Source organism: Bubalus kerabau, chromosome 2 (genome assembly GCF_029407905.1).
Source record: "Bubalus kerabau isolate K-KA32 ecotype Philippines breed swamp buffalo chromosome 2, PCC_UOA_SB_1v2, whole genome shotgun sequence".
NCBI lineage: Eukaryota > Metazoa > Chordata > Mammalia > Artiodactyla > Bovidae > Bubalus > Bubalus kerabau.
The window spans coordinates 115,492,391-115,518,935 of record NC_073625.1 but is presented as its reverse complement, the minus strand read 5'-3'; the positions used below and the strand labels follow the sequence as shown (position 1 = coordinate 115,518,935).

Sequence of the window (26,545 nt, the reverse complement as noted above, 5' to 3'; positions counted from 1 at the left end):
TACATTAACAATGAAAATTCAGAAAGAGAAATTAAGGAATCAATCCCATTCACCACTGCAACAAAAAGAATTAAATATCTAGGAATAAACCTACATAAGGAGACAAAAGAACTGTACACAGAAAATTATAAGACACTAATGAAAAACATAAACAGATGGGGAGATATTCCATGTTCCTGGGTAGGGAGAATCAATATTGTGAAAATGACTATACTACCTAATGCAATCTACAGATTCAATGCGATCCCTATCAAATTACCAATGGCATTTTTCACAGAACTAAAACAAAAAATTTCACAATTCATATGGAAACACAAAAGACCCAAAATGGCCAAAACAGTCTTGAGAAAGAAGAATGGAGCTGGAGGAATCAACCTTCCTGACTTCAGATTATACTACAAAGCTACAGACATCAAGACAGTATGATACAGGCACAAAAACAGAAATATAGACCAATGGAACAAGATAGAAAACCCAGAAACAAACCCATGCACCTATGGGGATCTTATTTTTGACAAAGGAGGCAAGAATATACAGTGGGTCAAAGACAGCCTCTTCAATAAATGGTGCTGGGAAAACTGGACAGCTACATGTAAAAGAATGAAATTAGAACACTTCCTAACACCATACACAAAGACAAACTCAAAATGGATTAAAGACCTAAATGTAAGACCAGAAACTATAAAACTCTTAGAGGAAAACATAGGCAGAATACTTGATAACATAAATCAAAGCAAGATCCTCTATGACCCACCTCCTAGAGTAATGGAAATAAAAACAAAAGTAAACAAGTAGGATGTTCAGTTCAGTTCAGTTCAGTCGCTCAGTCATGTCTGACTCTTTGCGACCCCATGAATCACAGCACGCCAGGCTTCCCTGTCCATCACCAACTCCCGGAGTTCACTCAGACTCACGTCCATCGAGTCAGTGATGCCATCCAGCCATCTCATCCTCTGTCGTCCCCTTCTCCTCCTGCCCCCAATCCCTCCCAGCATCAGAGTCTTTTCCAATGAGTCAACTCTTTGCATGAGGTGGCCAAAGTACTGGAGTTTCAGCTTTAGCATCATTCCTTCCAAAGACATCCCAGGGCTGATCTCCTAGGATGGGATTAAACTTAAAAGCTTTTATGCAGCAAAGGAAACTATAAGCAAGGTGAAAAGACAACCCTCAGAATGGGGGGAAATAATAGCAAATGAAACAACTGACAAAGGATTAATTTCCAAAATATACAAGTAGCTCATACAACTCAATGCCAGAAAAACAAACAACCCAATCAAAAAGTGGGAAAAAGACCTCAACAGACATTTCTCCAAAGAAGACATACAGGTGGCTAACAAACACATGAAAAGATGCTCAACATCATTCATTATTAGAGAAATGCAAATCAAAACTACAATGAGATATCACCTCACACCGATCAGAATGGCCCTCATCAAACAACCTACAAACAATGCTGGAGATGTAAATTGATACAGCCACTACGGAAGATGGTATGGAGATTCCTTAAAAAACTGGGAATAAAATCACCGTATGACCCAGAAATGCTACTCCTAGGCATATACCTTGAGGAAACCAAAAAGGTACATGTGTCCCATCGTGCACTGCAGCACTATTTACAGTAGCTGGAACATGGAAGCAACCTGGAGGTCCATCGACAGATGAATGGATACAGAAGTAGTGGTACATATGCACAGTGGAATATTACTCAGCCATGAAAAGGAATGCATTTGAGTCAGTTCTGATGAGGTGGATGAACCTAGAGCCTATTATACAGACTGAAGTGAGTCAGAAAGAGAAAGATAAATATTGTATTCTAACACATATATACCAAATCTAAAAGAATGGTACTGAAGAATTTATTTACAGGGCAGCAGTGGAGAAATAGACATAGAGAATAGACTTACAGACATGGGGAGAGGGGAGGAGAGGGTGAGATGTATGGAGAGAGTAACATGGAAACTTATATTACCATATGTAAAAAGATAGCCAACGGGAATTTGCTGTATGGCTCAGGAAACTCAAACAGGGGCTCTGTATCAACCTAGAAGGGTGGGATGGGGAGGGAGATGGGAGGGAGTTTCAAAAGGGAGGGGGTATATGTATACCTATGGCTGATTCATGTTGAGGTTTGACAGAAAACAACAAAATTCTGTAAAGCAATTACCCTTCAATAAAAATAAAAAGAAAAAAGATAATAAAAAAATCTCACACATTTGGACATTTTAAAAACATTTCTACAGTTGGGCCAAAGAGAAGAATCATAGTTGAAGGATAAAGTACTTAGAGCTGAACAATGAAAATGCCACAATCAGAACTCTGGATGTAGCTAAATTGTACCCTGAAGAGAAGACTGAGCCTTAAATTCTTATATTAGAAAAGCAGAAAGGCTGAGAACTTCAACTTAAGTTAGAAAAAGAACCATATAAAAGACACATAAATAGTCTAGTTTTTTCTTAGTATGGAGAAAATGCACTTAGTGAAAGAAACAAAAAACAAGAAAAAAGTCATTTTCATGATGTGATGTTGTTAAGTGTTCATAAACGAAGGAACAGAAAACTGAGTCATTACCTTCCAATTTCATTCAGCTCAGTATAAGCTGAATCAAAATTTTCCTTCCAAGAAATGGTGGCACCATCGGCAGCAGCGTCTTTGGAAGAGAAAGGATCCATTTATCATATTGAGGAAGTCATACAAGAGGAACGAAAAGGTTAACAGAAAAGCTCCAACATCACCCCCAAAGCAATTCTCATGACTAAATATGGGATCTAACTCAGTGGGAAAATACCACAATTCTCTGAAATGTTATCTAAAAAAATACTAGCCAAGGGGAAACTGATATGACAGAGTCAGACTCCCCGTACTACCTCCATAAATGAAGGGAAAACTTGGAACAATCAGAAATGTAACTTCTGGATGTTTTCAAATAGAAATCTGGTAGCAAAAATTAAAAGGGAGGAAAAAAAAAAACAAAACGCTTTGAAAGGCCTGGAAAAGCCAGTGAGAATCAGGGCTGTAGGAAGGATGCAGCAGAGAGGAAAGGGGAAGAGTTATAAAGCCAAGAAGAAAAGGAACATGCACAGAGCAGGCTAAAACCTGCTCATTCTCACCCCTTTATTCTCTGCATTAACGAGCCTATCTGGTGTACTTAATGATTTAGCTTTACCCCAAATATATTAATACACCTGGCATAATCTTTGGCGGCACTACCTTGTTTGATACGTTAAACAATCATTCCCTGGCAATGATTTATATACACACACAGGCACGCACGCACACACACACACACAAACATGCAAAACAACATTTGTGTTGTCTGCTGGGGAGCAAGGCTCGCAACAGGAAGCAAAACAGAAGCAGTGGTCATCCCAGGTGGGACTCAGGGGGCAGCTGAGAATAGCAGTCAAGCTGCAGCACATCTCTTTTGACCCTGGTCATCTCAGTCTGCCCACAGCACAGCTGGGCTGATGCTGGACTTGGTTTACCCACGTAGAGTTTTGAGGAAATAAAGAACCAGGACCAAGGTTTCCCAGTGAGTCACAGGCCCCTCAGGAGCAGAGCTGAGCCTGACTGGCAGTGGGGAGGGCCTGGGGAGCATTTCCAGAGTTAACCGTGGGGGTGGGGGGCGCTGCAACCAGAGGGCCCTAGAGGTCCACAGCCCCTCTGGAGACTCCGGGATGCCCTTGACCCAAAGACACAAGTTCACTGTCTTTTAATTTCAGTGACTTCCTCTCCCTACTCCATACAGTCCATTGTCCTGCACTGTCCCAAACTTCACTATTGGGAGATTTCTTACAAAATGTCCCAGGGACCAAGGTGGCTTGGTGAATTCACGAATGCTGCTGCTGCTGCTGCTAAGTTGCTTCAGTCGTGTCCGACTCTGTGCAACCCCATAGACGGCAGCCCACCAGGCTCTGCCGTCCCTGGGATTCTCCAGGCAAGAACACTGGAGTGGGTTGCCATTTCCTTCTCCAATGCATGAAAGTGAAAAGTGAAAGTGAAGTCGCTCAGTGAAGTTGCTCAGTTGTGTCCGACTGTTCGCAACCCCATGGACTGCAGCCTACCAGGCTCCTCCGTCCATGGGACTTTCCAGGCAAGAGTACTGGAGTGGGGTGCCATAGAGGGGCAAAAAAAGAACCAGGTTCGTAAAATACTCAAATGCAGCTAGTTAAATGCATATCTTGGTCATTCAATGTATCTACACAAAAATGTATCCACCCTGAAAAAAGACATTCTGGGAGGGCTGGGGGTGGAGAAATGATACTCATTTTAACTCCAACCTTGGAGCAGGTGGCTTTCCTCTCCCCGTTTTAAATTGGTGAGTGGGGCTGTCACTAATTCTGTGAGGCGCACTTAGGCTGGCAGGGGTTCCCTGGGAAGAGGAGGCTTGGTGTTTCCATCAAAGAAGAGGGACAAGAAGTACCCACGGGGCTCATGGCTCCTGCCTGCCCCTCTAGGTGCCTGGCAGCACACACAGATGCCCAGGACCTGGTAGGCCTCGGGCAGACACGGGTGGCCGATCTAACTTGAGCCCCATACTTTATGGAAACACTCATCATCAGGCCTCTGAAATGCTACTTGACAGAAGCCGACGAGCAAATCCAGGTCACCCCTAGCTCAATGGCCCAGCAGGCCAGTGGGCTGCCAGGGCCAGTGAGTGTATGACAGGTAGCCAGTTATCTTATATCCACCACCAGGGTGCTGGGTGTGGCTGGGACTCACCGTACTCTGGAAGTCGCACGAATTCTGAGGGCTCGCTGGGCAGGCTGATCCCCCAGGGGTTACTGGCACTGACTCTGAACTGATAAGGACTCCCAGGACTGAGGTCTTCAATGACAAGGTAGGTGTCCAAGGTCGACGCTACTGACTGCTGCCAGGCCTGGGAACCTAGGGCACAATTTTCGAGGAGTGGGAAAGACAAAAGGCCAGAGGGACATTGTTTCAAAGACCTTCAGCAAACAATGAAAGGAAAAATGACACATTCCACTCAAGGGACAGTTGTGGTCACTGCCTCGGGCCCTGAAAGCCTGTTGGCTAACTGTGGCAGGTCTGGGTTCGACTTCTTGACAGCCTGAATACATCATGAGTGGTGGTAAGGCAGCTGGCCTGTAGAGTCTGTTCATTTCCATATGGGCACGTGAGAGAGTGAAAGAGTGTGACGAATTCACAGAGGAACACACAGCACATTTTCAACAAGGCCAGAAAAATATATGGCACATTAATAACAAAGGGAGAGAAAACAGGCATTTCAAAATGGAAACAGAATGGAAATGAACATGTACTGAGCACCATGTACCATGTGGAAGCACCATGTGGAAGGAGTCTACCCGTAATCCTCTCCTTCCACGTTGTCACTTAAATCCACAGAAGCCCTGTGAGATCGGGAGCATTCGTCTCACTTTACACATAAAGTAACCGAGGCTCAGAAAGATTAGATAACTTTCCCAAGAGAACTTAGTTCATAAGATGAACTATGACCTGAAGAATGCCAAGGGAAATACAAACTTGGAAAGACTTCTCTCGGCTCAGCATCAATGCCATTGTGCTGAGTTGAGAGATAGAGTGAAAAGCTAAACAAAGAGGTGGACAAATATTTTTATAACTGCAGAGGGTCTCTTTAAGAGAAGAAAGAAGGGTGAAAATAAGAAGAGTAGCAGAGAGCAGAGCAAACAAAGGATTCTGGTTCCAGGTGAAAACCGTTGCTTTCAATTCAGGTGTGTGATTCATCACCTGGTTCAGAGAGTGCTATTAACAATTAGAGCTACCTGGCAGCTTCTCATTTCAATGAATTCTTCTTGATAATAGTTGTTCCTAACTACTAAGGATATGTATGCACTCTTAGTGTGTAAATGTAACAAAGTTAAAAACAGAACAATTTAAAAAGTGATGTCTAAATGTATACAGTGATCTCTAAGTTTCCTCCTGGGTAAAGATGAGGGGGAGAGGTGGGGTGGAGCATTGCTTTTGCTCTCCTAGTTACTACTCTGGAAGAAAGATCACAGATTAGCAAACTATTAATAGAGAGCTGGGTTCTCATGCCAGCTCTGCCTCTTATGAACCCCAGCTTCATGCTTCTTAACTTTCTTTCAGCTTTAGCCTCCTCATCTGTAAAATGGGCCTGACTGTCCCTGTCCGGCTGATCAGGCTTGTTAGGCAGGTAAGAGCAGGTGAAGGTACTTTGCCACCTGCCATGAGTCATTATCATTTTGGCAAAAAATCGTGCTCGGGGTTTGAGATCAAAGGCAGCTGAAGCCTGGCCTGAGGCCTTGGTGCTGAGTTGGAAGATATGAGAAGGGACAGCTGATGAAAGGCATGGAAGCAGACAGTGTTAGGACTCCGAAGGACCTCCTTGAGAGAGAGAAGATAGAAGCGGAGGCAGGGGAGGCGGCACACCTTCCTCTCTGTACTCCACGGTGTAACCGGAAATGGTGCAGTTTCCCGTGCTGGATGGGGGCAGCCAGCGGAGGATCACGGAAGTGCAGCTTCTCTCTTGGGCAATGGGGCGGTTAGGGGCTGCTGGAACACCTGCGGGACAGAAATTAGGGTCAAATGCCATTTCTGCAGAACTCGGCATTTATGCCAAGGCTGAAAGTCACCTAGGGCATGTGACCTAACCTTTACCTCATATGTTTCCTGTGACCTTGCCCACCAAGTGGTACACCTTCCCTAGGCTAAAGGAGACTTGGGAGACACACCTTGCTGCCGAAATTCTTCTTGGATTAAACGCTGCATACTGGACAGAAAGCTCAGTGAGAGAACCGTGCTGTGGGAGGCATACAGTAGGGCCTGGACAGCTCTTATCAAAGATTCATTCTGTTCCCATTTGCTGCAACCTTGTTTTGGAACTTTCACAATGCCCCTCTTCTTCCCCAGGTCTCAGGGAGCCCTTATAATGTCCAGTTAAAATGTTTGACTAACACAAACTCATAGAAAGTAGAATGGTGGTTGTCAGGGGCTGAGGGGAGTGAGGGGAAGTGGACATACTTTGTTTCAAGGGTGCAGAGTTTCAGCTTTATAACATGAAGAGAGTTCTGGAGATGGGTTACACAACAGTGTGCGTGTACTTCACACTACTGAACAGCGCACTTGAAATTGGTGAAGATGGTACATTTTATGTGTATTTTACCGTAATTAAAAATGAATATTAAAACACGAGAAATGTTTGACTAACAAAGAAACTGTACCTTGCACTTTAACAGTAGCAGATGTTGACGCAGTACCATGGTCGTTTGCTGCTATGCAGGTATAGATACCGCTGTCTTGGGGCATCAGATTGCAGATTTTCAGGGTGATTTCCCCAGAGTCACTAGGGACATGAAAAGGATGTCCTTCAAACACCAGTAATGAGACAGTCAACTCGTAAGGGTACAAGGTGTGCTGAGCGGAGTCCTTTGGACCAAGGTCTAGTCCGTTTGTTATCTTGGCTGAGCACCTTGCCCTCTATTTCCCCAATTCCATACAGAGGAAGAAAATTCTTGGCATGCCTATCTCTCAAGTTGGTTGTAAATGAGGGATAGTAAAGAAGTAAAATAAGATAAGAATTAGAACACGGTTTGAAATAAAGTCCTATACAAATACTGATCCCCAATATTATTACTACCTAAAATATTTGGTCCTAAAATACTTTCAGTCCATAAGCAATAACAAGTGGTACAAAAAATGGAAAGACTAAAGAATGAAAATGTGCAAGTAGTTCACATTCTACATGTGGCACCCTCGAAATAATTGAGTGACTTAAGGCAAATTCCTTCACTGAATAACTTTCCCAGTAGTTCCAGCCTGGGGTTCAAGACATTAAAGACCTACTCTGAAAAGGTTAAACCCAGCGGTCACAGTCAGTCCCACTCCCTCCTCACTGGTTGTAACATAATGTGGTAATCTTCCTGACCCTTGCCACGCACTGACTCTCATCCTAAGCTCCCTGGGTCCACTGATATTTTAGGATCAGGCCATGGAGTCTCTGATAGGAATATCATTTCACACACAAAAACATTAAGCTAAAGGATGAAGTGTCTTGATCCCAGCTGTTTCTTCCATAAATGTTTTTTAAGCATCTAGGGCTTGTTACTGCTTGTCCTATGTAAGCAGCATTGTGCAAGAAAGATCTTAATTAGCGGGGCTTCCCTGGTGACTGAGAAGTAAAGAATCTGCCTGCAATGCAGGAGAACCAGGTTCAACCCCTGAACCAGGAAGATCCCCTGGAGAAGGGCATGGCAACCCACTCCAGTATTCTTGCCTGGAGAATCCCATGGACAGAGGAGCCTGGTAGGCTACATACACTCCATGGGGTTGCAAAGAGTTGGACACGACTGAGCGCCTAACACTTTCACTTTTGGTTCAACCAAGTTTGATTTTATAGTCTTTGCGTGGAAGCATACTTGTGGCTGGATTTTCTGTTTTCTATTGTACACTTTGGAGTAAGTCATTCTTTTTTTCCTTCTAAGAAAATTGTTCTTAATGGAGGAATTGAGTATATCACTGTTTCACAGGATCCCAAGGGCCACAAAGGGTCTGTGCTAGAACAGGTTCCAGGGCAGCCCTTCTCTGAGAGACTAAGTACCCTGCACAGGAAATGCATCCCAGACTTAGCTTCTGGGTACTGCCCGAGGCGTGGGGAGGTGCGGTGCTGATGTGGGGCTGCTGCTTACCAGGAGGAGACGGTGTATGTAGCTGAGCTGTTGTCAGTGTCAAGGACGTTCTGGTCTGGACCCTTCCAAGTGATGGTGGGCTTTGGCCGCCCACAGACTTTGCACTGCAGAGTCACCGTGTCCCCAAGCAAGCAGGTCACATCCACTAAGGGCACGAGGAATTCTGGCGCCACTGTGGTCAAATCAACATGACATACATTTGCATTATTCAGAAGAAACTGAACAAAACAATTATTCTATAATACAACCCTCTCATTCCCCACCCATGCTGTGTAATGATTCGAATAATCTTCAGCTTAACAGCGCAGAGTCACTTGTGTCCTGTGAAAAAGTATTTTTAAAGTGCCAGGCCATGTTAAGTCGCTTCAGTTGTGTCCGACTCTCTGTGTGACCCTATGGACTGTAGCCCACCAGGCTCTTCTGTCCATAGGATTCTCCAGGCAAGAATACTGGAATGGGTTTCCATTAATAAATGTTTAGTTTTAGAAAAATTAGGAAATATAGATTTAAAAAAAGAGAAGACAGTCTCCATGATGTCATCACTCAGAGGTTTCTGTGAACAGTCTGGTATATATCCTTTTAGATTTTATAGAAATATATCTTTTCTTACAAAAAGTGGATCCCATTATACACATTGCAAGTTGTGGTCTTTTTTACCCCACTGTTTATCCTAAACATTTTCCCTGTCCATAAGTACAGGACTACATGACCATTGTTTAAAGATGCTACCTCAGTGCTGGATTTGCCATACTTTATTTAGCCAATCCCTGTGTAGTCAATTCTGGCACTTTTTAACTCACCTTCTTGGATGAAATTTGGATTTAAGATCTGAAAAACACAAAGAAACAGAAAATTGCTTAAATCCTAAGCTACTTAAAGAGAACAGGAGACTCATCATAGTGACCAAAATGGAAGTACGATTTGGGGCAAGAAGCCTTGAGCCCAGCCCCTATAGTTTGTGACCGTAGCACTAGGGCAGTAACAACAAGGGCACCTGATTTACTTTCCCCTCTGCCTGTTCACACTCCCTCTGGGCAGCTGGGGCCCCAGGCAGGGGTACTGTAACTGCAGAGCTGGCCTTGCTGTCCTCCGGCTCTTGCTTTCCTCCCTATTGTATGCATGCAAACCCATTCTCCTCCACCTTGACATTCACTCAAGCATCACGGCACTGATTCTTCCCAGCATTGGGAATATTCAAAAATAGAGGAACTGACATCTGTTAAAGTAGAAGGGTGCTGGACAAGAATCCAGTCATTTCCTCCCAGCAGCTAAATGCACAGTTTGACTGGTTGAGGGGAAAGGAAAGTTCCACTTCTTCATCCTGCCCTCCCAGAACTTCTCCTATGGCCCAAGTCTCCATGCTGCTGCTGCTAAGTCGCTTCAGTCGTGTCCGACTCTGTGCGACCCCATAGACAGCAGCCCACTAGGCTCCTCTGTCCCTGGGATTCTCCAGGCAAGAATACTGGAGTGGGTTGCCATTTCCTTCTCCAATGCATGAAAGTGAAAAGTGAAAGTGAAGTCGCTCAGTCGGGCCCGACTCTTAGTGACCCCATGGACTGCAGCCTACCAGGCTCCTCCGTCCATGGGAATCTCCAGGCAAGAGCACTGGGGTGGGGTGCCATTGCCTTCTCCCAAGTCTCCATAGGCAGCTTGAAAACCACAGAACTGCCCTCCTGGCTGCCTGGGTGAGGAAACGGAGACTTGGGCTGCCCTAGTGAACTGTCTGGTCATATGGCTGGTTGGTGGAGGCCCTGCTGGTGCCCTTTGTACATATCAAGCTGTCTGCCATGTGACAACATGGAGCTCACAGAAGGGACAACCTTCCAGTCCACTGGCCGTTACCCCTTCTTGAGAAGATGATTGCTTGATTTCTCTCCCATCTTTTGTCTGACCTCTAACCCTATAGTCTAGGTCACAAAGCTGGGTGGGGTGAACAAAACCTGGGCTACAGAGCAGAAGAGGCTGGGGCTCACTTCTTTCGTTTTATGTGGTTTTATCCTAGTCATTTAAACTTTACTACCATTACTTTCCTTCATTATAAACTGGGGATAAATAATACCTAGTACAAAGTGTTATCATGAAGATTAAATGACACCATGTATATTGCACAATGCTTGACAAGTATTCAATGACTATTTAAAGATGATCTAATTCTAATCATCTCCCTTCTGCTAAGAGGCCTATTGTTGCAGTGGCTTCTAACAGTTGATCTTGCAAAATTCTTTACTTCACAATGAAGGCAGGAAGCTTGTGTGCCTGGCAAACCGCCCACTGGGGCAGTCACACTTATCTCCCTGATTCACCCAAGTCCCAGGTCAACTCGGTTTCTGTGGGGTTTTGCCTTATACAGGCATCCATCAAGCCCTTTGGAAAAAGATATTCCTCCTCTGAGTTCCTGTCTGCAAACCTTTTGCCTGCGTCTATCACTCAGGCTTTTCATGAAACAGGCTGCAGAAAACTGCTGTAATGCTTTGTCCTGGAGCTGAGTGTCTCAGGATTCTGACCACCACAGGGCTCTCTGCTAGTCTCCAAGGCTGCTCACACCACTGCCCTGCCCGCTTTTAAACCGGTGGTTCTCACTCCTTGACCCAGGTGGCTTTAAAAACACACAAAAACCCAATGCCTGGGCCTTACGCCTAGAAATTCTCTTTTAATTGGTTGGGATCAGCAGTTTTAAAACACAGGTGAATCAACATGCAGCCCGTTGAGGAAGGCTGCTAAAAGTTACCCTCAATCCAAGGAAACCAATCTCGGATAGACCAGTTTCCTGCCCCAGAGGTTTTTCTGGGTGGGGTGGGGGATGCATGGGGCATATGGTAAAGGGACTGCTTTTCCCACACTTTTGAAACCCCATCTACGTGAGGAGACCCCAGAGCACGGTAGGAGAAGTGTGAAGAGTTGCCCCCGTTGACAAGGCAACTAAGCCACCGGTGCCCTCGATGGGCAGCACAGCATCACGTGCAGGGGCTGCTGAGGGAGCCAGGAGTCGATCCGCCTGGCTTAGGCGGAGTGGGAGGACGACATGGAATCAGGCATTTCACAGTCAAGGAAAACTAGGAATATTTCCTAAACGTTAACAGTGGTTTTCTCAGGGTGATGAGATGGCGGGTGGCTGTCCCCCTACTCAAAAAATACTGCTTGCTTCTCTCAGTTCAGTCACTCAGTTGTGTCCGACTCTTTGTGACCCCATAGACTGGAGCACACTGGATGGTGTAAGATTTTGTGGATACAGAGATACTAAGACATAGGCTCTGACCTCAGAATTTATAAAACATCGGAACACTGGGTGGTTTTTTTTTTTTCTTACACGGGCTTTCCAAATATTCTGCAGTCATTATGTTTCACTTTTGTAATAAATTTTTAAAGGAAAAAATGGTTCGGTCAGAGGTATTAGACTGTACGTTCTTAAAAAACAGGAACCATGTTATTCATCTTTGCACCTCAGGCCTCTAGCCCCCAGTGTGCCATGTAATGGGCATTTAATACATGTTGGTTGAATGAATATTTGATCTATGTCACATTGCAGTTCTCCCATGAATTTAGGACTGATTTATACATAAAATCTGGAAACAGGACCAAAAGATCTATAACATAATTACTCCTGTGTATAATCCTAATAATATTTGACTGGAGTCAGCTTTTAAACACAATAGAATGCAAACTTTTTTTAAAAAAAAAGATTAAAAACAATAAAATCCATGGCCTCTGAGAGAGTAGGGTCTTTAGGAATATGGGATGCATGAGGGATTATAAACTCTAGGAGCAGACAGAGCATGTAGTATCCAGACTCTAAGCCAGACACACTCTCTTGACTTGAACAACATTCCCAAGCAACTGAAGCCTCGGTTTTATCTGTAAACTGGGGATCATAATGCCCACTTGGAAAGTTGTTTGACTGAAGACCTCAACCTATTTGATGATGATTTACTGAGCTTACCATTGGTTAAGTGGTGGTGGCCAGCAGGCGGCGAGGCAGAATGCCCACTACCCTCCTTGAGCCAATGGTCTACTGGGAAAGATGGAATTAAATGACAGGCAGTGTTGAGGACGGTGCTTGGCTGGTGTCAATAACCAGCCTTCAAGGAACACAAAGCACTGCCCTCTCCCTCCTCCTACCCCAAGTCAATCAGAAGGATTTGACTCTAGGGTCAAAAAGATTTGGGAATGCTGCCAGCTTTGTTCCATGGCCTGTATTTCCCATCTTGATGGGAATCCACAAGGGAGCAAGACACCAAGTCCACGCCAGGAGTCTCAGAGAGCTCTCCAATGGCAGTTTCCTATGTTACAAACATTTGAGTGGGGTTTCATAAACCTATACTGTGGCAGTGCTTTATAAACATCCCACACTGCTGCTTAGAGAGTTTACCTTATTCCCCTTTCTTGTCACAACCCCAACTGTGTTAAGTATATTATTAAACACAGCAAGCATTGTTTAAAAAGAAAATCCTCCTAGCTTTGGTATAGACCTTAGCAGGGACTTTGGAGAGAAAGGCTGCCAGTACGGCTTAACTGCAGGTTCTTTATCTGGAGGCAGCTTGTGGAAGGCATCTCTTTTCATGCCGCTGCCCTTTGGCCGGCCCAGGTGTTGCTGATAATGGTAATACCATCAGCAACATTGGTTTAGCCTTTCATAGTTGGCACAAACTACTCAAGACTCCTTCATTTGCTTCTCCAAAGCCCTGGGAGAAACTGCTGAGCAGTTACTTATTCCCGTTTCCAGTGGAGACAGGGAAGTTAAGTGTAACAGCACAGAGACAGTGATGGGGAAATGGCTCCCAGAGCTTTTTCCACCTTGGTGTTCAGTGCAGAGGCAAGGTCTTGGGAAAAGCATTGGGAGACTTTGTTATCAATGTCAAAGGACTGCCTGCTGACCTTTGCTCTGTGTCCCATCTCTACCCAGTTCTCCTCTACAAACTTGTCCAGCAAGAATAAAGAGCCCGGAAAAAAAAAAATCCATCCTAATGTTTTTCTGTGACTCTGGATTATGCCCATAGGGGATTCCTTCCTTGTTTTCTTTTATTTTGAAGCAAATCAGAGTATTGACTGGAGGAGGGTCATGACAACCTTTCATCCCATAGCTTCATATTTATCTGTGGTTCCCTATGGACCACCAGGCCCGTGTGGGTGAGGGCCATGTTTCATTCATTCACTGCCATTGCCTCAGAGCCTAGCACGATACCTGACACACAGCGTTCCATTGCTGTCTGTCAAATCAATGAAGAACTGAAATGATAGGGAGGAGAGTTGAGAAAAATGCCTTGCCATGAACTCGGAGTGTTTTTCTATTTCCGTTTATCCGGAACATGGCTTGTTCTGAAATCTCATCAGCCAGGCACGATCGGAGATTTAGCCGACAGTGATCTTCCCCTCTTCTCTGCTCTTCCAGAGGTCGGTCCCTTTGGCTCTGATTGTGTTCTGCCATCTGTCGTCACATCTCCCCTGCACGTTAAGAGCCCCACCAGACTTGTGAACCCTTTTGAAGCCATAACCTGTTCATGTATTTTATGTACTCTTTGTCATGTTGCTTGACATAGCAGAACAAGTAGAATTTGTTAAATTAACTGAGGTCACCCAGTTTAGACTAGAACTTAGGTTTCCTTTCCATTAGACACTACCTCGTCTAATGATCACAGGTGGTGTGGGACAGGACCTGAGGTATCAGACTGGGACTCAAAGGGTTAATTATAAGGGGCACACATTTCTTGAAACCTAATGTTTTCCTTCCTCAGAAACAGTCTGGGAGCCCATGTAAAGTGGTGGCGGGGCAGGGGGAGAGATCTGGATTCCAAAATGGAAGCCGAGGTGGAGGGAAGATGATGTTGTTTATATGAAATGCATGTTCTCTCTCTGAGAGACCAAACTTCAGGAGGAGGAGGCTGGTATAAACCATGTGGGAAAGGGCTGGTTAGGAATCCGGTTGTGTATAAACAGCAGAGGGCAGCAGGTGGTAGTGGGTCCTCCTAGAACCACCACAATCCGGTTCATCAGCAACTCAGTTTCTTCCTTCTGGAGAGAATTCCAATTGTTTTCTTGATTTTACTTTAAAATGGGAGGGTAGTGAGGTAACAGGGAAGAATTATAGGTGAAATCAACCAGCAATGAATAATAAGCTGAGCTTTGAGCAAATCTGGAGTTTATTTTTCTTGCCAGTCAGTGTCCAAGGTTCTGACTCCAAGACCTGAGTGTGAGGATGAAATCCCATCTGTCTAGAAGACCAGGTGTCAAACGACTCCAGAAGAAAAATACATCTTTCTTTTAAATCCCTCATCACCTCTCATAAAACACAGTTCAGAACTATACATCTAGAATGCCGATGGAGTCAAAATAGTCAAACAAAACTCTAACCAAAGGTCCTAAACTCAACTCAGAGCTACCTTGAGTGAAATAAAATTCCATTCTCTGCCTCCTCTTTCTCTTAGTGCTTGTGTCAAGCGACTCTGTGTTCCAACAAGGAAAGAAAGGGATTTTTAGATGATGAATAAAATGGACAGATAACAGAAAAACAATGTCTAAAAGTTGAGGTATGATTTCTGGTTTGGAGGTTTAGCCCTTCATGTTTCCAGTCTGGTGAAACCAGACACAATATTCTATTTTTTTAGTAAACATTTCTCTAAATATTTAGAAAATATTCCTATTTCTTCTCATTTCTAAGAGGACATAAGCTGGAATTTAAAAAATACATAAATGCAACACAATCCCAGACAACAGAATTCTCTTTGAACTATCCTTACCTCCCCGATATTTTCATTATCATTTGGTTCTAAGTACTTTTCTTTCAACCTTGATTTTTTCCTTTGACCCAATTTTAATAGAAATGCTTTTAAATTTACAAATATATGAAATTAAAAAAAATTATCTTCTTGTTCCTGGTTTCTACAGGACTGATTCCTTGATTTTCACTGGGATTTGCTTTATGGGTAGTACATGGTTGATTTTCACAAAAAGTTCCATGTGTTCCTGAGAACATATTAAGCACTAACTACTGGGTAGAGTTATGAGTGTCTATGTGTGGAGCATGTTGTTTCATGGGGACTTCTAGTCCAAAGTGAAAGTGAAAGTCAAATCAGAAATCATACCTCAGTCTTGTCTGACTTTTTGCGACACCATGGACCATACAGTCCATGGAATTCTCCAGGCCAGAATACTGGAGTGGGTAGCCTTTCCCTTCTCCAGGGGATCTTCCCAACCCAGGGATCGAACCCAGGTCTCCTGCATTGCAGGTGGATTCTTTACCAGCTGAGCCACAAGGGAAGCCCAAGAATACTGGAGTGGGTAGCCTACCCCTTCTCCAGGAGATCTTCCTGACCTAGGAATCGAACTGGGATCTCCTGCATTGCAGGAGGATTCTTTACCAACTGAGCCATGAGGGAAGCCCCTTCTAGTCCAAATCCCTCTCCTATTCTTCAAGCTTTGCTTTAAGAAGATTGTGTTCTCAAAAATAAAAGGGATAAAAATATGACTTCCACAGAATAATGAAAAAAGATCTATCTTCTATCTCACAAAACAGTAGAGGAGAAAGGAACTAAAAAGTGGTATATGGAGTGCACATACTGGTCTCTGGTTTCGTGAGGATGGGGCTGGGGTTCCAGTGGTGGTGGTATCCTTTCCCTTCTGTAACTCACGTTTCCAACGTGGAATCTACAGTCTTGACTGTGAATATTCAAAATCTCTATGCATGAGTGTCCTGAGGTCTCATCCCTTAATGATTTGACCTTGATCATATCCTGATCCCCCAAAACCTCTTTTACTGGGGAAACAACCTCCCAGAATCTGTGGACCCACAATAGGTTACGATGTGCTCTGAGGACAAGGGCCAGAGGAAGACTGACTTGTGGATTCCCACCCAGGTGCTTCTTCCCTGAGGTCCCTGAGCTGAACACACAGTTGCTGTCATTCCCTGCCTTTCACCAGCGCTCTTCCTCTCCCTGTCCTGCCCCTTAGGGCTGGGTATTTGCCACCTTCCACTTTAGTCTACTACAACAGCCCTCCAATGGGCCTGCCTGTCCCCACTGTGTTCAGTTAGGTGCCAGTTACTTCCTAAAGCCCAGAATGAATTATCCGGACTCTGCCCAACAACCTTCAACTGCTCCTCATTGTCTGCTCGATCAAGTCCAGGCTTCCTGGCAAATCCCCCAAAGCCTTCAGAATCTGGTTAAAACTCACCTGCCAGGCTTTATTTCCTACCACTCTTCTCACATACCTAAACCCCAGGTATCCAGATAGCAGTCTCTTTTCAATATGTGCTAGGCACTCTCAAGCCCCTTCCTCACCCTTCACACTTCTCCAAGACTCTTTACATCCTATCAGTCCCTCCAACCCAGCCCCTGACATTGTGTGAAGCCAATGACCATGCACACAGGCATCCTGGGAGACAGGTTGTGAATGCACAACCTTGGGGCAGTTACTTAACCTCTCTGCTCTCTCACCTGTAAAGCAAAAACAACGTGAACAGTACCTATGTCATGGTATATGGAGCTGGATGCACAGGAAAGGCTGATAAACAGGAGCTACTGTTATTAGCCCAGCCCTGCTGCTGCTGCCGATAAGTCGCTTCAGTTGTGTCCAACTCTGTGCGACCCCATAGACGGCAGCCCACCAGGCTCCCCCATCCCTGGGATTCTCCAGGCAAGAACACTGGAGTGGGTTGCCATTTCCTTCTCCAATGCATGAAAGTGAAAAGTGAAAGTGAAGTCACTCAGTCCTGTCTGACTCTTAGCAACCTCATGGACTGCCGCCTACCAGGCTCCTCCGTCCATAGAATTTTCCAGGCAAGAGTACTGGAGTGGGTTGCCATTGCCTTCTCCTAGCCCAGCCCTGAATGGCTGTTAAATATTCACCGAATGAGTACTTGAATGGCTCTATGACCCCAAAAGAGCAGATTTCAAAGTTCCCTATATAACAGGCATTTAATCAAAGCCATCTCCCTCCACGTGGCAGCACAGGGAGGAACCTAAATTACATAATTTGTTGGCCCTCTATAGTACTCACTGCGATGCCTTGTATCAACCAACTTGTGTTAAACTCAATTGACTAGGAAATCATGTTGAGCGGGCCTGTAGGTGGATCTTGACAGCACAGGGTGTGGGCAAGGGAGGTGGTGGCCTCTGCTCCTCTAATAGCTGGCTCTTAGAGCAACTTCTCCTGGGTCAATAGCACCTCATAATCTCATCAGTGTATGATACAAATGAGATGGGCCAGGCTTCCAGATGAGGGTGAGGGTGTGCTGGGTGACTATTCTGAACTGAAAAAACAATTCAGACGTTTCCGGCTCTTGAAACTAGACCTCTTTCCTGGCATTTATGGCTGGACTCCTGAGTCACTGGGAACGGGTGTGGTGAGGCCAAATAATTACCCCAACTGTCAAGGGATTTAAAAAGTTGTTGAGGAAGAAATTCTCCTCCAGCAAGCAAATGTGCACCAGGGGACGGCCTGAAACTGATCTTCCTTTAGGAACTGAGCCTCACTTGGGGAGCAGACTTCTCTATCACATGCCAAGTCTGTCCTCTCAAAGCACCACAATTAAGACCTGCTGTTTCTATCGGTTGTGTGACCATGATCTTTCTGAACCTGTTTCTTCTAGGAGGGTAAGAAAACCCCATATTCACCAAACGGTTGGAAGGAGCAGAAAGCACAGTAGACATGACGGTGCTGTGGAAGATCTTGTAGTGAATCCTCTTGGGAGAAACACTAGCTCCAGCCAGCTAAGTGCGCTTCTCCCAGTGGCAAAATATAAATCAATGTGCATGTAGAGTTAGAGCTAAGCTAGGCAAGAGGAGTGAATCTCTGGGCCCAACCCATCAGATCTATTACAAAGAAAATATTTTGTAAAAAATAAAATGAGAGGAATGTGATGTTTCACTTTCTTTTCTCCAAAGAGTTCTTTTCATTTAAAAAAAAAAAAAATTCTTTTTATAAAATGCAGAAACAGGCACCAGTGGAAATCCACTGGCGATGCCGGGAGGTCAGTCACCCGACCAGGGGTGTAAAAGTTTCCTTGAATCTGTCTGGCCAGGTTATTTTGAAGCTCTGAATCTGGGACAAGGCGCCGAGGCAGCTAAGGTGGGAGCAGCAGGCTAGCTCTTTGAAGACGTGAAAGCCAGGGCTAGGGAACTGTGGGTCTGGGCGAGAAAGAAAGGTCAATTCTGGCCACTCAAACTCTTCCCAGAGCTGGAAGTGGACGCTCCAGCTGGGGCTCGGGAGGAAATGTACCCAGGCCATTCCTGCCACAGCCCCTGCAGAACAAGTTTCAGGGGCAAAGCACAAACTCTTCTACTTTCTCTTCTGTTGGGGCCTCATTGTTCTCAGAGTCAGAAGTTCAAGAGAGCAAGGTCTTTCAATACTACACCTTAGACCAGCATGAGGCTCAAAGGGTTCAACATTTCTTAGATAAACACCCGTGCTCCTGGAGCTCTGTGACCTCCCACAGAGAAACCCCCTCAGGCTCAGAAAGGCTGACCTGCCTGAGGACTTACAGTTGACAGTCCCTACACTGGAGTCCAGGTTTCCTGGCTCCTGTGCCAGTGTTCTTTCCATATGACACTGCCTTTGTGTGATTTTTATTTAAGTCCTGCTTCAGCCTTGCAGGGCCGGGATGGGTGGAAAAGATATTCTTCTTTGTTGAGCTGGAAAACTGAATAACAAATGAACAGAGGAAAACTGGCACTGGAAGGCATGTCCTCTTGTCTGCCAGAATCTGTGTTTTAGATTAAAAACAACCTGAAGATGGGGGTGGGCATGAGAGGGTAACAGGCAGGAAGGCCAGGGGTCTCCAAATGGAAGAAATAGCTGGCAAGTGTCAGACATTTTTATCTCTCTTAAGCGGCAGGAGGAAACAAACTAGCAATATTTTTTTCCTTCTCTATACAAATTTATTATTTTTTTTAAATTTTATTTTATTTTTAAACTCTATACAAATTTAAAGAGAGGTTTCTCTTAAAATACTGTGTTGCCATAATGACACCTGGTTTCGCCTGAAGTTAGCTATTCTTGAGCCTAAAGATAACCAATGCCTTTTTCTTATGGAAATGTTTGTCTTAAGCTATGCTAATGTACTACGCCTTTACCCCAAACTCTGTCTCCAAGTCGGTGCCGCCTCTTGGCCCAAAACCTACTTGACAAACCAGTATGTTATACTCAGATATTGTTCCCCTAATCTATGCAAATGAAACTATTTGTATGGTGGTCTGCCCTTCTTTAAGATTCAAGTTAATTATTTTATGGCCCAGGATAAACCATTTGGTACCATTCTGAATTATAAGACATTCCTTTCTTTCATTAACAGACTGCTAGTGACTACATAACATCCAGCTGAAGACTAACAAGGGGGTTCTCTTTCTGCCCCCTTCTGATGCCTATGTCAGAAGCTTTCTCTATCTCCTTTATACTTTAATAAAACTTTATTACACAAAAGCTCTGAGCGATCAAGCCTCGTCTCTGGCCCCGGATTGAATTCTTCTCCTCCGGGGGCCAAGAATCCCAGTGTATTCGCGTGAATCAACAACAACCTTTCAGGCAGCTCCAAGCGGGGAGCAGGATAGTGTGGGTGGGGGAACAAGGGCCAGGGAAAACCAGAAACAGGCTTCAGGGCACCTGCTCATTTTGTGAACAGAAAGCCACAACTTCCTCTGCCTTGGTTTCCTCTTCTAAAAGTCTTGGAAGGGGCTGGAGAGACGGCGAGTGGAGTGGAGTTATTGTTCAGCAGGTAAAGTTTCAGTTTGGGATGATTAAACAGTTGTGGAAATGAATAATGGTGACGGCTGCACAACACTGTGAAAGCACTTAATGCCACTTAAAACAGGTAAAACGGTAAATTTTACATCATGTATGTTTCAGCACGATAAAAAACAAACAAATGAAGGGGATAGTGTTAACTAAAGGTTTCCAAGATTCCATCAACTCTGAAAGTCCATGATTCTTACCCTAGTTGGAAATTTCTTTTCAAATTAGCTTCATCTTCTCACATGCTTTCTCTCCCACAGGTTCCCAACCCAGTTCTTACACAGCAAGCACCAATACCCACCCCCTGGAGTTAAATGCCTCATGGTTGGCATTATGACTGCATGTAGCCTGTGTTGTGGCTGAGAACGGCCCTGTGTCAAACGGCTAGCTAAGGCAGAGATGTGACCTTTTTAGAATCATGACAACCTCTTACTCTGATGGACTGACCATCTCTGTTAAAAGTGGTATTGGCATTAAAAAATATTAAGATGCATTTAATTAACTGGACTTGACATAAATGCTAGCCTGAAGACTGAGACCCAAGTCTGGGAGGTTGGGTCAGGCCTTTCTACGCCAACATCCGCTGCAGGCAAGCGGCGATGCTGAGGTTGGAGGAGGAGTGCCAAAGCCCAAGCATTGAGTCTTCAGACAACTTTTCAAAGGTGGCAGGGATGTGGGAACCCGTGTAGCCTGGGTCCTGGGAGAAATCCAATACAGTTCAGAAAAACCCAGACTCTTCAGGGATGGGTGTGTTAGCTGAGAGGGCGGAGGCTGAGCCTCAAGCCTTCAGCCCTGCCTCCCGCCTGGGTGTCAGTGCAGACACGGGGCAGGACAGGGTGAGGAGCTGGCAGGTGGGCATGTGGTGCCTAGCCCACCATCACACCTGCCTGCCTTGTCAATAAAAGACAACTGGCAGTCTAAGCTCTACTGGGAAAAATGAATTAACATTCACTTGTAGTGAATGTTCCCAAGCCTCGTGTTTGATTTTCAGCCTGATTTGACTCTTCTTCCACGTACAGACATTTCTCTCATTTATAATATCCCCCTCCATTGCCACTCCCAAAGTGTAATCAGTGCAGGGTAAAGAACAAGACTAAACTATGGACAGATCTAGTCATTTTTAGAATGGCCCCTCTGAGATGTGCTCATGGATCAGCAGGAGACAAGGGGGCTGTGAGCTGTGAGGCGATCGCAGAGACCCAGAGCCAGTTCAGCAGGGGCTGGTGGTGTGGCTTGCAGTCCTGGGAGTGGGAGGGGAGGTTATGCTTGAGAACACTCATAAGCATGTCTCTACAGGGGAAGAAAAAGGATGTACACATCAGAGCAGAACTGCCTCCCTTTACAAATCTGGGTGTTCTCAGAAAGCTTTGAAAATCAGATTCCTAGGATTCAAGGTGCTGTATTTTCCTCTTACTAGCTTTCAGGGATGTGCCTATATGTCTCCCTAAAACTGTATGTTAGGACATATGCCTGCCATGAGGGTAGCAATCAGCTAACGTGTAAGCAGAGACCCCAGAAAACTGCCCCTTGAAGGAAACCTTCAACCCAGTAATTGAGAATAAATAAAGAATGCTCTGGAAATTATATTCATGCAGAGGCAGGAGATAAGAGCCTATACATGACTAGGCTTGGAATCAACATGCTGGCATCAGGTCAAGGGTGGGCAGTCAGCAGGGCAGGACTTAGCATTCAGAGATCTAGCATTGAGCAGTGCACAGGGTGTGTGGAGTGGGTGTCAGCTGGGGGGCTCAGGCCCAGGGGATCTTAGCAGAGGTCATAGGAATTGCAGCTCAGCTCAGCTCAGCTCAGCTCAGCGGGGCACAGGGACACACTCCCAGTGAGACCACACCTATTACAGTCATCAGGTACAAAAAGCCTGGGGCCAGACTGGGCCTGGAAATGATGCCCAAAGCTCTCAATTTAACAGCAAGAGTCCTTTATGAGGTGGACGGCCCACATATTTCTCAAACCGGGTCTTTAACATATAGCTCTTTTCAGTAGGCACCCCCAAGCCATTTTCTTCTGCAAGGGACATTGCAATAAAGTGCTACCTATACCTATCCCTTGAGAAAATTCTCAACTCAAATTGAATAGGTTAACTTTGTATATCTTATTTGTCATCTGTGTCTGAAAACGCTAGCAGTGCCATGATGCCTGCTTTCCCTCAGCACCTGCTTCTGTGCTCAGAGTTAATTTCAACATAGCAACACAGTTTAGAAGAGCCCGATAATTCCTACAAGGATGCATAGGAATGTTCAAGGGCTGCAGGCACTTCTACTACAGAAAACTCGATTAACCAAAATATTTGCAGCTTCCAACTCTTTCAAGAGTTCCAGTTCTGCCTCAACTGTTACATCTGAAAACTTTTCATACATGCATCACACAATTTTTGGCTTTCTTTATATCAGCATTGACATCCTAACATCTTTCCTTATGCAACCACAGCACCTCCCTGTGCTCAAGCTCATGTGAAGCCTTGGATGAACAAGAACCCAAGAAATGTGTGCAATTCACAAAGCAGGGCTACAACACGCACACTTGCAAGCTTTTGCTCATCTAAACGCAGAACAGAGTATTAATTACACCAGTCAACCTTCTCAGTGTTGACCCATGAGAAGATCACCTGGTCCCACACCTCCCTGTGCTCAATCCTTCCTCTAAAGAGCAGAGAAGGAAAGTCATTCTTCTCCCCCTAGTCCACCAGAGCTGAGAAACGTCCCAAATTGCCTTGTAGAATGCAGATACCTGGCTCTCCCCCCTCCCTCCAGGTATTTGCAGATGACATTTTCAGGACATGCCAGCAACACTGAGGTCTGGAGATACAGGTGCCATAAGGCATATCGCCAAGCTAACAGGTGTGGGCGTCCCAGGAGTTGGTGCTTGTCCTGTGAAATGCAAGGAAAGCAGAGCCAGAAATTTCTCCCACCTTCCTCACTCTCTAAGATACATTTAGACTACGAAGGCCATATCTACTTCCTCCCACAGGGGCGCACCGGACTGGCCCACACCTGCCAGATTTAGCTCCGTGGCAACACCTGCAGCCACAGGGGACTATTTTCTCCAGATCTCTCACTTTCAACCACTAGTCTCTGGCTTGGCTCAAGTCAGCTGGCATCTTCCACCACCGACTTATCCCTCAGAGTCATTTGGTTTTCCTTGGCTTTTGTGCTGGTTGTCATAATATAGTGGTGGCTTTCTTTGGGATTAGGTCAAATTAGAATAATAAAGGTCCATTTAGTTAAGTGAAAAACATAGGGCTATAAAAAGGAAGAGTTTTTAAAAATACATTCTACATTTTATGCACAGAAGAACTCTCAAACTTTTATCCATTATCAGGGATGTGGGCACAGATTTGGAGAAAAACATTTCAATTTACTGGGAAAGACAAAATGGCAGGAAAGCCATTTGCTCCAATTCTCTAGGGTTTGTAAATTTATGATGCTTGTCAGTGGTGAGCCATGTGAAAGTCCTAATTCTATAATCCCAAAGAGTTCCTGGCCTAGGAGGAGTTGAAGTTGATTGGATGTCCTTGGTGGTGAAGATGTTGGTTTCTCTTCCACATTCCTGTAACCCTGTGGTATGAGAAAGGCCCCTGAGCTGGGTTTCAGCGTCCTTATCTCTGGAAAGGACTCAGCAAGGCCTACAGGAGGCAGGCTGTTCCCAAGGCTCTTTTCCTTCATGATGGGTGCAGCTACTGCCCAGGAGCCCTGGGGGCTGGGGAAGAGCAGGTTCTGGAGTTGCTGCGGTCACTCCTCATTTGCTATCCGCCAGCTATACCCAGTGACCAGGGCTCAGGTCAGCCCACAAACCACACCTAATCCCTGATTTTACTGGTGCCTTCAGGGAGGAATTAGTCCCAGAAGAAAAAGAACATAAAGGGGAAAGGGAAAAGGGAGGAAGGAGAACTAAAAAAAATGGGTTCTTCTCTTTGAGAGCCAGTCACTATTTATAATGCTATTTTCCATGAAAAAATGTTTTCCAAGTCTCCCATTATGAAGCTGGAGATTTTCTACACAAAGCCAGATCGTCCAAAGAAGAAAATAATAAGCAAGTATTCAAGAGAACCAGAAGTTTTTAAAAAGGCATCTAGGAAGAATTTGTTGTTTTTTTTTTTTTAAATCAAAATTAAACTGAATTCAGTTTTGTTTTGCTTTTTGTAAGTTGGATGGGACACCCAGAAATGCCCTAATATCACCACGTATCCTTGACTGGCTGGTCACTTGAGCAAGGTCACTGTTACAGAACACATCGAAACAGACAATCATTGTAGTAAAGAGGACAATAGCTGCTTCTACCTCCATGCTAGTATTAGGGTCAAGATCATCACACTCTGACTCCTCGGAACTGTTCGTCTCCTTGATGGGCAGCATGAGGTGGGGGAAGAAAGAGAACACAGTTAGAACACAGGCAGCTTTGGCTAGAGAGTGGGGAGAACTTAAGAGAAGCATGAACAATGGGAAACCGGGCAGAGAGAAGCCAGGTGCTGTGAGGTGGGTGCGGGCCCCCTGGGGCGGCATGCTCTTTCCAGGGAGAGCCGCTCATCTCCCAGGAAATAGCAACGGAAGCAGCCAAATGAAGCACGAGCGCTGTCAAATCTCAGCTGTTGTCTTCTGTGAGGCTGGACTTTTCCGGCGAGGGTGAGGGAGACAGTATAATTTCTTTTCCCCAAGAAGGACATTAGAACGGGTTTTGACTGTTCCTATTTTTCTCAGGAAGACTCAGGTAGATAATACACATTATAACAATATTACACATCAGCAATCTAATTTCCATTGTCCAGAGGCAGATCTTTTCCTCTGAGGGCCCAAAACAAAGAAAACAGATCACATCATTTCAAGATGGGGTACAACAAGGATCTGCCGAAGCTTAGAATCAGGGAGTTCATTATCATAGTTGGGTTATTATAGAGCAATAGCTTGGATTTCATCAACATGCTTCCCTTCTCTGCCCAGGCACAGGCCTGAAGGTGATGTCTGAATTCTGGGGAAAAGAAATGAAACTTTACCAAGGACACAGTAGCCCTTACATTCCAAACCTCAGACTTCAAAGGGTTGGAGGTTTGGAAAACAGCTCTAATCTCTTTACCTTGCATGTATTTTTAAACCCAAGACACTGAATGGGTGACTTTGAGAACTTTACTATGAATCAAGCATCTTGCATTTCTAAGAGAATAAATAATACTGCAGATAATTTTGCTATAAAACATCTGCATAGTATAAGAAGGAAGGTATAAAAGAAAAAAAAAAAGAGATACTTACTTATTTGAATCGAAGTTGCCAGGAGAAATAAAAAATAAAAAATAAATTGATCTCGCATGCAAAATCCTACTAAACTACTTCCCCTCTGGTCCCCATCCACCCAAGTCTCCTTGTGAGAATGCTGCAGGGTGGGGGTAGATGAGAGGTTGGACACAGTTCCGGAATACCTTACTCACTTTAACAGAGACTTTGTTGCCCAGAATATCCTTGGGTTTACGAGGCCCTGTGGCTTCATTTTTACCCGTGTTCTCCACTTCTGCCCGCTTTCTCATGCGTAGAGTATGCCATGAACATGACTTCCTGTTGTACCAAAAAATGCACCAATCAAAATGGTAGGTCAAGGCAGAGTGAGGCGGTGGGTGGGACTGCCACCCTCTGGTGAGTCCGCAAGTGAGGCACTCCAGGGAAGCCCTGGCTGCGGAGGCCCCAAACCTGCACACCAGCTCCTGTGGTGGAGGCTGGCAGCGGGTCTTACTTCCAACAGGAAGTGAGTGAGGATGAACTTTGACCCCTCCCAACAGGCGTGCGAGGTTGGTTGCAGCATTGGAGGGAAGAATGAGAATGGAGTTATTAATACTCTAGTGAGGGAAGTTTTTATATCATACTGATGAGGGCTTAGAGGACTCAGGAATTCCCTTCCTGAAGGGTATGGTGGATGGGAGAAGACTAGGGGTGGGGAGTCAAATAGGAAATATAAGGGAGGTATATTCTATAGTGTGTAAGGTACTTTCCCAGGATCAGACACAAAGACCCAAAAGGATGATAATGAGGTTTCCATCTCATTATTTGTATTTGGGCTGTGGCCAGTCTCAAACGCTGTGTAGTACAGATAGAAGTTTTAGGGCATTGACTTAATAGACTGGTGAGTACCACTCAGTTATCTGGAGGAGTTAGGATGAAGGGTTGGTGTTCTCCACATTATCC

At 44.9% G+C, this 26,545-nt stretch overlaps 1 protein-coding gene across 3 annotated transcripts in view; it reads right to left on the bottom strand.

Annotated features, from left to right (window-relative positions):
- KALRN (kalirin RhoGEF kinase) overlaps positions 1 to 26,545 on the bottom strand; it is a 705,836-nt gene that overhangs the window by 19,138 nt on the left and 660,153 nt on the right. For all 3 annotated transcript variants that reach the window (XM_055568444.1, XM_055568443.1, XM_055568445.1), the window contains 8 exons: positions 25,798 to 25,921; positions 24,659 to 24,718; positions 9,446 to 9,473; positions 8,646 to 8,817; positions 7,182 to 7,303; positions 6,391 to 6,522; positions 4,720 to 4,884; positions 2,569 to 2,647 (listed from right to left, as the gene is read on the bottom strand). In XM_055568444.1, the coding sequence (XP_055424419.1) occupies positions 2,569 to 2,647; positions 4,720 to 4,884; positions 6,391 to 6,522; positions 7,182 to 7,303; positions 8,646 to 8,817; positions 9,446 to 9,473; positions 24,659 to 24,718; positions 25,798 to 25,921 (882 nt within the window). The remainder of the gene's footprint in view (positions 1 to 2,568; positions 2,648 to 4,719; positions 4,885 to 6,390; positions 6,523 to 7,181; positions 7,304 to 8,645; positions 8,818 to 9,445; positions 9,474 to 24,658; positions 24,719 to 25,797; positions 25,922 to 26,545) is intronic.